The sequence below is a fragment of the Leptosomus discolor genome, chromosome Z (genome assembly GCF_034619465.1).
Source record: "Leptosomus discolor isolate bLepDis1 chromosome Z, bLepDis1.hap2, whole genome shotgun sequence".
NCBI lineage: Eukaryota > Metazoa > Chordata > Aves > Leptosomiformes > Leptosomidae > Leptosomus > Leptosomus discolor.
In genome coordinates, this window is record NC_141419.1 from 68,659,751 (window position 1) to 68,672,330 (window position 12,580).

The 12,580-nt window shown below is 36.6% G+C and overlaps 1 protein-coding gene across 3 annotated transcripts in view; it reads right to left on the reverse strand.

The window, feature by feature from the left end:
• Positions 1-536: 536 nt before the first annotated feature.
• Positions 537-12,580, reverse strand: part of PIK3R1 (phosphoinositide-3-kinase regulatory subunit 1) — a 54,273-nt gene continuing 42,229 nt past the window's right edge. For all 3 annotated transcript variants that reach the window (XM_009955757.2, XM_009955761.2, XM_009955760.2), the window contains 9 exons: positions 11,553-11,655; positions 10,776-10,874; positions 10,470-10,650; positions 9,871-9,996; positions 8,690-8,832; positions 8,232-8,408; positions 8,067-8,135; positions 5,548-5,718; positions 537-5,089 (listed from right to left, as the gene is read on the reverse strand). In XM_009955757.2, the coding sequence (XP_009954059.1) occupies positions 4,900-5,089; positions 5,548-5,718; positions 8,067-8,135; positions 8,232-8,408; positions 8,690-8,832; positions 9,871-9,996; positions 10,470-10,650; positions 10,776-10,874; positions 11,553-11,655 (1,259 nt within the window). In that variant the 3' untranslated portion in view covers positions 537-4,899. The remainder of the gene's footprint in view (positions 5,090-5,547; positions 5,719-8,066; positions 8,136-8,231; positions 8,409-8,689; positions 8,833-9,870; positions 9,997-10,469; positions 10,651-10,775; positions 10,875-11,552; positions 11,656-12,580) is intronic.

Sequence of the window (12,580 nt, forward strand, 5' to 3'; positions counted from 1 at the left end):
TTTCCTGGGGCAAGAGATGGACGGGCTCAAAGAAGTCAGACACGACATACCAATGATTAGGGGAAGAAAACAATCCCCCCTCACTTTCTCCCTCTTATTCATTCTCACCTTGGTTTTCACAATTAGATGCAGCCATGAAGCTGGTAAATGACTTCCAGCTACAAAGGCTGACATGCTGGCTTCATGGAAATCACTGACAAAATTAATACCGATTTCAGAACAACCAGAACTTCATCTGCAGTGTAAAAGGCAGATCACAGACCATGAATAACGTCCTGCTTTTGCAAGAGTATGAGATGAGCAGAACTGTCATTTTGGCACTCTGACACAAGACTATTTTGGAGCTACTCAACTATTCCTTTCACTGCAATACACAGGATGGCTGTGAGTCAGCTTAAACTATTTGCTCCCTAGTTCCCTCTAATAATATCAGCATTTCGGTCTCATTTTCAAAGTAGGCCACATATAGACAGGAAGAGTTGGCAAAGGATGCTGGTAAACAGATATCTTCATTAGTAAAGCCTCAACAACTGAAATGCAGTTTCAAAACAACCTTTATTCTGCTTGAAGACTTATTACAATTTTTAAAGCAACTTAAAAACAAGACACAGCTCCATCAACTCTAGCTTGAAAAAAATTTCAAGGAGGCATGTTTTCACTGTTGCCTTGCAAAGGCAATTTACAACCCACTTTAGCCTCCACCTCCTCAAAGACCATTTTAAAACAAAGTAATCTTAATGTTTTAAAGACATTTAACAGAACAGAGCTTTATTTTTAAAAACAAGAATAAAAAAAAATAGCAGCATCTTGGGCAGCTAATGCTATCTCACTAGGACAAGTGCAATGTAACATTACCAACTCCCACAGTCCAGTTCAGTCTTCAACTGCAGTAAATACAACACAATTCTACACAAAATGCTGCATTTTGGAACCTTGTCCTATGGGAGGCATTGTGCTTTGAGCTGCCCATTTCTAAAGTGACCCTGAAAAAAAATAATATCAGGATCCACTTCCCCAACTTAATACCATGCATAGCAAAAGCACTGTGTGAAAATCGGCAGAAGTTTTCCCCATTAGAAGCATCTGAATATTTTCCCAAGCATTATTTATTTCATTGCCAATTACAAGACAAAGCCATTTCTTCACTACAGAACAGTTGACACCAAATAGAAAATTTGAAGATTTGGTTTTACAGATCGCTTGACAAGATTTCTTAGATAACTGAACCATACAGACAAGCTTTTTTTTTTTTTTTAGAAAATACCCAACAACACAGAAACTCAGTTTTCTAACTGTATTTGGAAACATGCTGCACCCACAAAGGCCTAGTGTGCATGTGTATGTGTCTTTAAACAAAGTTAATGATATCATTTACTGAATTCGGCAAAATTACCATGTTTAGTGAAAATGCACCTATACTGGGGTCTACTCATAGACAAACATAGCAAGTGTGCACGCATATGCACAGATACACATCCCCAAACCTGCAAATTTAAATTTCAACTTAAGGAAATCAGAAACTCCTAATTTTGCTTGTGAGTTTTGATTCTCTATGTTATGTCTCATATCTTTCAAAGGCCTTATGAAAGTGTTGCTGCAGTGCAGCATAACTCAGGGATTTAAAATAAAACATAAAATTCCCCAAATAAAAAAGTAACAAAGATCCCACCCTTGAATTATATTAAATGGAAAAACTACATGTCCATAGAAATACAGAAAAGCACCGTGTTTCTTCAGTTACATCCACGTGTTTTTTTTTCTGTACATATTAGTCTGTTTGAGATCAGATCAAAACTGGAGTGAACAATATGGTACATTAAGGGCAAACAATTCTGCAAATAGGGCCTTTAGCAGGACTTAGCTCTGTGCATTAAGGAGGGCAGGAAATGCAGAAGCCACACAATATGTAAGTACCAAAGAAAACTCACTCATGCCAATTTAAGGGCATAAGTGATCCTTGCAAACTGCAGAGATGCTGTGTAGGCATAATATCCCCTTAAGAAGTCCTAAGCACTCATCCTCACAGCATAGTGCTTATTCCTCATTGTTGCTTGTGCAAGAAAAGCAAGTGCGAAATTTGTACACACACTATTTTTTTTTTCCTCTGCTACAACCACAGATGAAGAAAAGTTGTACAGCATGACAGGAACAAATGATATCCCATCCTGGGCTGGGCATGCTAAGCATAAGGCCCAGACAGAGAAGAGGTTTTCTTAATATGAAGAAAATTAGATCCAAACGCCTTAACTATGATAAAATTTCTTGACAAATGCTACGTGAAACATCAATTCAGATTACATATATTTTGCTTATAGAGAAAAAAATACAATTTTACTCTTAAAATATTTAACATTCAAAAATTAATATATGTCCAAAGAATATCTTGGATTGCTACAAGTGTTAAATTGTTGTATACTGAACTAATTTGTAACTTCAAGCCCAGTAGTATAACTGGCATGCTAGAGTAATTGTTGATGCTTTTCATAGTAAAAACCAGTTATTAGTAAACCAAATTTACAGGGTCCTACAGGCCTGAAAAGAGTGTGGAATGAGAAAGGGAAAGGATGAAGACTAAACTTCTTCTGAGAAAAAATATTCAGAATAATTTTTGTAAGTGGTGATTATCCTGAAACATTAATGTTGGTTTAATCTTGTTTCCTGATATAAATTCTAGTAAGAAAATACATCTATAGGAAAGCAAAGACAACCCACCAAAAAAAAAAAAAAGAGCACAACATCAAAATATAATCAAAAGCCTTACAGCCTCAGAAATGAAGGAATAAAGTAAAAATTAAAAGATAACATAAAAACTACTGGAGACTGTAAATTTCTTATTATTTCCAACAGCTTAATAAGCACTGCACACTTTGAATTAAAACACATGTATCTCTAAAACAGAGTTATTATGAGATAACTGCATGGGTCTTATTGTTTTGATTGTGTGCAACTCTCTTTAATACTAATGGGTCTTGCCTTTGCATCTTGGGGGAAGAATAAATACGTATGTTCATTTAGTCAAAACTTTTCCAAGATTTCTCTGAACTTCATTACTTTATCAATTTGCAATGTGTGAATTTTCTCAGTGGTCAAGGACAATAAATAACCATTGCAAAACATCCACAGAAAATTGTCCCAGAATTCCTAATAAGTTTGCTTTAGTGGGATTCATGTATTTGTCTCCTTTAACTAAACTATAATCTGTAAGTCTCTGGTGCCTGAAATTATAGAAATGTTCACTTTGCCTCAGCCTACAAACTTACAAAAAAATAAATCCAAAATGTTAAGTATGATAGGCTAATCACTTTCGAAACAGATGTTGCTCAGTCTTCATTAGCTCTATGTTGTATTCAAATGTTCTCAGTAAAGGTAGGAGCTTTTCACAATACTAATACAAAAAACAAATCTAGGCAACCAGTTAGAGAAAATTCCTTCATATGAAATGAAAATACCTTTACATGCTGACAAAATTTCTACCACAGTAGGTCAAGAAATCATTTATTTACTATGAAGACTGGATTCATTCTGAGATCCAAACTATCTACCCCAGTAGCCAAATTTCCTGGTTTTTTCTGCAACCACTTATCAGAGAAGGGTACATAATTTTTCGTCTTCAAATATAAAGACAATCATGATAGAAGTTCAAAATGCTTCAAGAAGCAAACACAGCGTGGTACCGTATTTTAAAGATATCTCTGAAACAGTATTGTTGGACTCAGTGATTCTTTGTAATGTTCATATAATTTTTATTGAATAAAGCAGCTTTGAAGCTTATCAGGCACTGCCCAACAAAATATTTAGTCAAAAAAAAAAAAACTTTCGAAGTTTTAAAACTTTGAGCTAGTAGCTTAATATCCCATACAAAGAAAATTGTAAAATATTTCATAGTTTTAATTCTGAAGCCAACTCTTGCCGGCTTCCTGTACATTTTTTTAAAAAAACAAACAAACAAAAAACCAACAAAACGAATAACAAAAAGTAATCATCAGGAAAAATATTCTCAGGCAAAAGAAATAAAGAAAACAGAAGACAAGGAAATAAGAAAGAAAAACAAGCTTAACCTGTAGATATGCTTGAGAGAAGACTACAGCCTAAAGAAAATTCAGTATTGCATAGCATGGTCTAAGAATTCAGCTTTCAGCAAACAGAAAAGGAAAGAGAAGCAGTTTGGTATTGATAGTTTCCATCAATGATAGTTAGTCACCCAATACTATGTACATTATTATATACTGTATGCCATTGAAAGTCCTGTTTTATTCAGTCTTAAATATATTCTTAAAACAGGATTTGTAAATGTCTAAACAAAACACTTCTGGCACTTTGCTATTACACTTACTCTGAACAACATACTGTAACTAAAGTCCTCTTAAAGTGTCCCTTAGAAATGAAAGTGCCATTCTGCTACATATCATTCACCAGAAACCAAAAAATCCACAATGCTGTGTGTCTGGATCCACTGAGTGCAGCAACACCAAATCCAAGCCAGGTCGTGACCACGAAATTCCAATAACCGAATGACAAAGATCTCTTATACCTTGTGTCTGGAGAATCCAATGTTCTAGCTGGTAAAGCTTTAGAAGTGGTCGTAAACAAGCACCATGGTTAAAGGCCTCTATGTCCCTGCAGGGAGATCAGGTTCAGATTTCTCTCTCTTGTGTTTTTCTTCTCTTAATACAAAAAAAAAGCACTTCAGATTAGAAACATACGTTCACAGCTTAATACTGTGATCTCTCCCACTGCAGCTGTGAAGGAAAGCTCTAGTCCCATCTGAAGACAGATAGCTTTGATACTGCAGCTCAAATTCTTGAGGAAGGCTGAAAGAAGCCTTTTCTCTCCAGAGGCCTCAATGTTGTCAAATCTTTTCTTTAGAAAAAAACCAAACAACCCAGAGTATTAGGATCTTCATCGCCTCTGCTGTGCATATACTGGGTAGGCTAGTGTGACATTGAGAGAGTCATTGTGCTGCACAAGTGATGTGTGTTGATAATGTAGCACCAGTTCTTTGAGTGAGTTGTACAAGTTATATGGCTCTGCAAATCCATACCCAGTAGGTGTTTTATTTATCACACAGTGCTTTACTTCTCCATCCACCCTAAAGAGGAAAAAAACAACCAGTTTTTAGTTTACATCAGTACCGCAAAGTTAAGCTAGAAAATGAGGTATTTGCAGTAAATCTTAAGATGCTAGTCACTAGATAGAATTCCTGTCTTCTGTGGTGTGATAATGGTAAAAGCTTAGGTTTAACCCAAATTCCCAGATGTTGTGTTAGCTCAGGGAGGCAGGAGATAGGTGGGACTTAGCAGCTGCACAGAAAGGAGTGCATCTATGCTTTGGTTTCCCTTCTTCTGCATGAGGCTCATCTGTCGGAGGGACACATATGTAAGCTGTGTAGGAAATGGAGCGGCAATAAGGATGGCCTCAGGACTTGTTGGTCTGCTTCTAAGCCCAAAGGTCCAATGGGATCCATGCATATGCAAGTGTCTGTGTGCCCCTGGCTCAAGGCAGGTGCCTCAAATGTTGGTTACATCATTCACAAATTAGGGTACATACACAACAGAGCAGGCATAGCAGCCTTGTTTGCTGCTCTCTCGAACAAGGAATGTTCCATCTCGCTTTCCCCGCAGCAGATTCTCAGCTTGGCTTCTATTGATATTTCCCACATTCCACGTTCTCTCGTCATGATGAGGCAAGTCCTCATCATCTTCTACCATAGAGTACTGGCTGTTGAAATATGACAAAATGTGGTTTTGAAACTCATAGCAGAGCAAAATCCATAAATTAAGCAGTCCCCATTTCATATTACTTAAAAAAATAAAGTCAGTGGTTAGTAGGATGCTTCCCTGGTAAAACCAGGTATGTAAACTATGTAATACTGCACAATTCAAACCACTAAATAAAAATAAAATAAGTTCTGGTTCTTGTTTCTTTTAAAAACGCTCATGTAAATCTGAAGAAGGATATAAAAGGATGCTGAGTTATCTTTCAGAATCTGCTGCAAGCAGTTCGGTACTTCTACCGTTTCTCACTGTTTGGGTAAATAGCAAGCCCAATGAAATCAATGCCCTCTGAGTCAGCTTCATTTCCAAAGATCAGAACACTTGGTCAGCAGTGAAAAATCATGCAATGTATCAACTACAGCTGCTGCTTGGGAAAGCTACAATCAGTTATACAGGTAGACAGATTAATTATTTATAAGGGTAGATGGCTTTGTGGAAAGGGTGGAATAGTACAGTGCTCTCTCCTTATAACCAGATTATGAGAAAAGCATTTAATACAGGGCATTCTCTACAAAACAGCCACCAACAATAAAGCTGATTCAGAGTTACACAGAACCCCCTGAGCTAAAGCCCACCGTAAAAGAACATGTCTCTGGTTCAGATGTGTGGACACAGCTTTGATATTCTCCAGTTCCAGAGCTCCCCTCTACTCCAGCAGCCTGCACTGGTGGGCCTTGCCTCTCCTCCTCAGTTTGCAATCAGTCTGTGTTTGGCTAATGTGTTTACTCCGACTGTAATACATTTTTAATCCATTTGCTTAGGTCTAAGAAAACACAACCTCTCATTCATCCACAGGTCCCTCTTTCTGAAGATTCTCAAAGTAGTCTACAGAAATCAGCAATCTCACACAGAATTCAATTTTTCAGAAAGAAGAGCTCTTTTGTTTCAGATGACATTCTCTCTAGGTCCCTTATCCCATCACACTCCTTTGTCCTGCATGATACTCAAATGCATTCAGCAGCTGCTCTATTTTCAACCAGCACCTAGAGAAGGCAATTCCTGTTTTCCTTGCTGCTCATTATATTGATTTTTTTCTGCATTACAACTTTAGAAAGTCATATTCCAAAAGTTTAATTTTTCAGCAGAAACCTGAGAACTTAACAGACTCACTGGCAAGGAGAGTCACAGAGTGAGAGAAAAGGAAGATCTTCTTTAAACAGTTTCACTTACTATTTTGATGTTAACACTAGAACCATGGCCTGGCATTGTTCTTTGTCTACTGTATAAGGGATGAGTGTACAACTGGAAACAGGTGCCTACATATTCTCCATCATATTATCTTTGAGCTGTGCTAAGACTGAGTAAACAACATGGCTTTAAAACGTGTATGCCATTTTTATCCCCTGCTTCTACAGATACAGTGCAGTCAGTCACAGCAGAGATGCACAATTTCCAGGGTAACAGTAGAAGACTCAATAAACTAAGCCAAATTAAAATAGATGCGGACAAAGCTAGAATGTAAATCCACTACACAGTTATTATCAGTGTGCTGCTTTTGCTGTATGTTCAGCCAGGTGGTGTAAAAGGCATACACAAAAAACTACACAGACAGAAAATGTTGGTACAAATACTACTCGGACAACTTTGTTTTTCTATTTGTCCATTCTTCGCTATTACTACACTTCCAGTATTATTCTGTGGCTTGCTTTTGTTTAAGTTTTGTTTACGTTCATACCACCAATGTGCTTTTTGCTTTTTTCCCAGGAATGAAGTGAAATGTATTCATTAGCCAAGCTCCTGTCAGAACCTATAGTAAACTGAATTGCTTGAAATGACAGAATACTCTCCTGCCATTTCCCAGAAAAAATTAAATAGACCACAAAACTCGAAAAGGACCACTCTTCAGCATATACAATTTTATCATCTCCAATAGCAATGGGATAAGCTGCTGTGGGTACCACTATACTAGATACCACCATGGTATCAAAGCTTGAAATTTGGAAAAAGCCTGCCCATGCCTAAGGGACCTTCTGAACAATTTATCCATCCACATGGCACCTCTGTAAGACAGTAACACCTTATGATCCTCATTTTGCTGGTAAGAATAAAGACACAGTGCTTCACTACAGTAACTTGATTATGCACTTCCCTGAATAGTGGAGAGTAGGGGTGAGACAGAGTCCTTTCCAATACTTGCATTATGTAGGCTGCCATCTGTTAACAGTGTGCATTGTTACTGGAGACCTAGGCTTGAGATTTCCTATGTGGGGTCCAGGAATTAAATATCCTTTACCTCACTTTTGCGTAAGATGATTTAAAACACCAGAAATATTCAAATCTTTTAATACTTACTCTTCTGTATTTTCATTTCCAAGCCATTCATTCAGCTTCTTTTGCCGAACACCTTTTTGAGTCAGCCACCTGGACAATAATTGCAAATAAAATTAATTTTTAGTCTCAGAAGTTGTTTACCAATTAAAAAAACCCCAACCAATGTCAATTGTTAATGATACTCACATCAAGTACTGATCTCTCGTCTTCCTCAGCTGTATGAGGTCTGGCTTAATGCTGTTCATCCGCTTGTCTATCTCTCTATATTCAGCTGCTTGCTTCTTTAAATCCTCTTCTAATCTACGCCTGCTGTCCACAATTTCACTTATTCGAGACTTCAGTTTTTCATAGTTGTGCATAATTCTGAATGGAATAATGTGGTAGGTTACACTTTGATGACACCTTATTCATAACTTTATAATCTGCTATTTAGTGGTGTAGACAATTAAGAATTGGTTATTTCTCTAAATGTAGCTATACATTTTGCAAGTTCACATTTATCCCATTTGGGGCTTCTTTGCTTACAGCTGAACAATCTTGCTTTAGTTTTGGGCATCTTGCCATCTTGCTTTAGTTTTAGGCAGATCTGTACTTGGCATTGTTTCTTTCTTCAAAATCATACTATTTGAAATGCAAATACTGACCTTTGTATTTCTTTTTCATTTCCTTCCCGTTTAAATTTTTCAATGTATTCCTTACTGTATCTTTCTTGAGTCTGGCACTGCTCTTCAAATATTTTTATTGTTTCATTAAATGCTTCAATAGCTGTTCTTTTCATTTGGATTTCCTGAAAATAACATAATTGTTATCACAGTTATTATCAGACAGAGGGTGTGATTTATTGGATTGTATCACAGGAACACTTCAGTGTACTGGAAAAGAAGACTTCAGTACTCCTTTATCAGAATGCACCATCTGCAGAGTGTTATAACACAGAGAGAACAGGCCTGTGCAAAAGGCTACCATGACATGGCTTTCCATGATGAGATTTTTCCAAGAAATAAAAACTGCTGGACAAAGAGCTAGCTACAATCTTCGTTTTGTATAAATGAGTTTTATTTGTGATAATTAGAGCCTTATAGCAATGCAGGTTGCCCTTTGTACCAACTAGTGTCCTTAGAGGCACATCTGGCTTTCTGAAATAGAAGGGTAAGATGTTGGCCTGGATAGGTCTCAAGAGGTCATCTAGTCCATCCTCCTGACCCTACATAGCTAGTCTAAAGCCAAGTCTTTTAAGTCTTTAGTTAAGTTGCCTGCACTTCTCCTTTCTTCAATTATTTTTAGGCGTACTTCCTGCACATTTTAGGAAGCAGTCTTGATTCTGGGTCTCTAAAACCACACTAATTCACTGGCACTTCAAGACTTGGCTAACAATTAGTAAGCTGAAGGACAGAGGCAGCTTTTAATCCATGCATTGTATCTATACACGTCATCTCTCTACTCTGCATATATGAAACCAGATCCTTCAAAAACTAGTAATAAAATACAATGCTTCCCTATAAACGTGCCTTGAAAATGGTAACTCAGCTTGACGAGGTCTATATGCCAAAGTGTTGGTAAACGAAGATAGTTCTGTCCTTGCTTTGGATGTAGGTCTCAGACTTGGGCACAGTGTGGGTTAGGTTACAGGTGGTGACTGTTCAAACATGAGTAAGCGATTCTACTATACTAAGCAAGCACATCAAATATGTTTCCTCTTTTGGGCAATGGTAGTGGTGGAGGAAGGGAGGAGGAGGAAGATGAAGATGGCAGTATGAATTTACAATAATACTCTTCGAAATCTATAGAAGTCTTCCACTCTCCCTCTGGTTTATATCTAGCTCACCTGAGATGTTCTTGTGTAGTCTTCATAGAGTCTGTCATACTCTCGGCTTTTTTCTTGGAACTGGGTATTATATTCATGTAATTTCTTTCCCACTGCTTCAATGCTATCCTCTTTTACAACTTGATCCTTGAATGATGAGCAGAAGGAAAGATATTCCATAAAGAAACCATTATATTGCACAGACTTTCAGGATAAAATTGCTTAAAAAAGCCTAAATAGTTACATGGTAAATGTGACTCCTCTGTCACCAATACAGAGATGTAATATACTATATGCATTATACGCAAATGAGAAATTAACGACAAAAAGCAATTTTGCATTGCAAGTTTTCAGCTTTCTCCTGAAAATGATACATTTAACCATTAATGAGTGGGATATTTATTAACATAAGTATTTCTTAACAATATATCATCAGCATCTGAAGTTTTAATTATTTATACGCAAACTGTAGAATTGATTTCAAACAAAAATATAATTTTAATACACAATTTATTTTTTCAAATATTAACAGACCAGAAGTTCTTCTTGATAAATGACTCCTCAATCTACAGTAATTTCCCTCTATTTAAGTGAAGCACAGAGAAAACAGACCAGATTACCTGCTGGTACTTAGATACTGGATACAGTAATTTTACATCCAGTTTAGGATTATACTGGGCTAGAGATTCATTCCGGTAGTGGTTTATTAGCTCAACCACAGAGTTGAAAGTTAATGGGTCAGAAAAGCCGTATTTTCCATCTCGATGAAATATTTTGATTAATTTGTTATTTCCTCCTTTCCTGCAAATAAAGTTTGTTGAAAAGTTAGGCATACTTCAAGTACTATTTCCTAAACAACACTGCATTTTAAATGCAGTATTGCATTTTACTGTCAAGTATTACAGACCTAGTGTAACTAATCCTACCTTAGAGTAAGTGTGTAGTCCCCATGCATTTTGGTTGAAGCATCTCGTACCAAAAAGGTACCATCAGCAGTGTCTCGAAGCTTCTCATTTACTTCTTCTCTAAAATGAAAGCAAAAGTAAGCAATCATTTCAGCTACTTCTCACTCGTTTATCCTCTCACTGCGCTCTAAATTCTTCTGTTTTAAAATAATTGGGTTTCAGAAGCCTTCTTGATCTCTAATAAATACATTTATTTAATAGCTTACTTAACATTGCTGGAGAACAACTGGCATATAAAAATGGTATATTCTTTGTCCTCTCACTGCTGGACAAAATTATACTCATGCAAAGGTCTTTCTGCTTGTTCATACAAGCCTGCACAATTGGAGCAGCCACTGCTGGTCTAACGTACCTATATATAGCACAGTTAAAAATGTTGCTAATATATGGCACTTGTTAGTCTAGCTTGTTAACTGTTGTGCCTACAGTTAAGGTTCTGGGTGAAAGACAAAAGGAAAATACTTATTTCTTGGTGTTTTCCTTTCATGCTAGCATTTCATATAGCTGTCTTAAAGTAACAGAACACTAATTTCACATAGTACATTCTAACTGATTGCCAGTAACTTTTTAGTCATGCTTGGAATAAAACCAACTGTAACATGTTTGTGTTGGAAAATATCCTAAAATTAGCTCTTAGAACTGTAGTTTTTCTATACTTAAGCATAATACATATACACAGAATAGCACAGCAAGAACATAAAGCCAAACATAAGAAATAGATGTCTTGAGCTGATCTACCTTGAGATATCTCCCCAGTACCATTCAGCATCTTGTAATGACATGTTGTTATTCATGCCGTTGTTAGTTACAGTATTAGGTTTCGGTGGCTTAGGAGGCAGTGCTGCAGATGAAAGGGGGAAAAAAAAGTTGACTATAACTCTTTGAAAACCTGACTATATTCCTTGAAATTAAACATTATTACATGAATGAGGAAAAAAAAAAGTTACAAAATAGTTTTCCATCACTAACAGTCTTTAAAACACAGTAGAGGAATCAGGATATTTTACTCAAAACAATGTAATTCAACAAGAAAGATGTTCTGTTTCCAAAAAGTATGTTACTCTTGCAATAACGTGTTTCAGGCAAAATATAACACCATACTCATCTCCTCCCCTTGTGAAGAAAGCATTTGAGAAAAAACTCCGAAGTTTGCTTTTACCTTCTTCCACTATCTTCAGGTGAATATAAATAATAAAACATGTACAATTTCTTTTTTCCCCCTCTTATGTAATGATCTTAGTGGAATGTTGCTGCTTCCTCACCTAGAAGCTGATTAATAAAAGATGCAAACCCACAGCAACACTGTACCTTTTAAGAGGAAGAATTGGGTTTTTGTGATCCTCAGCATTCTGTATGATGATTTGCCAAAAAAACACTTTAAGTAACCCATCTGTGACCCAAATATCCCTGTGTTAATCTTAGTATTCTACAGAATAAATTATGTTCCAAATGCCAGGACTGATTAAAACCCACATCCCTCTTTTCTCAATGTCAAAGCTGCACACGTATACCAGTGGGTGCCAGAGAAGATACTGCAGCACTCCTGACTTAGTAGCAAGGGGGACTACATTGGAATCAGGATTAAAAATCAACTCATCTCTTTTAGTTCTCATTTTAGTACATCACTACTTACAGATGTCCCTGCCCTGTATATTACGATTATCTACAAAAGACAATGTTTTTAAAGTTGCAATGAATATCAGGATAGCATAGTATTTTTATGCATTATGAAAAAATGATGCAATATCAGGTATTCAATTAATATT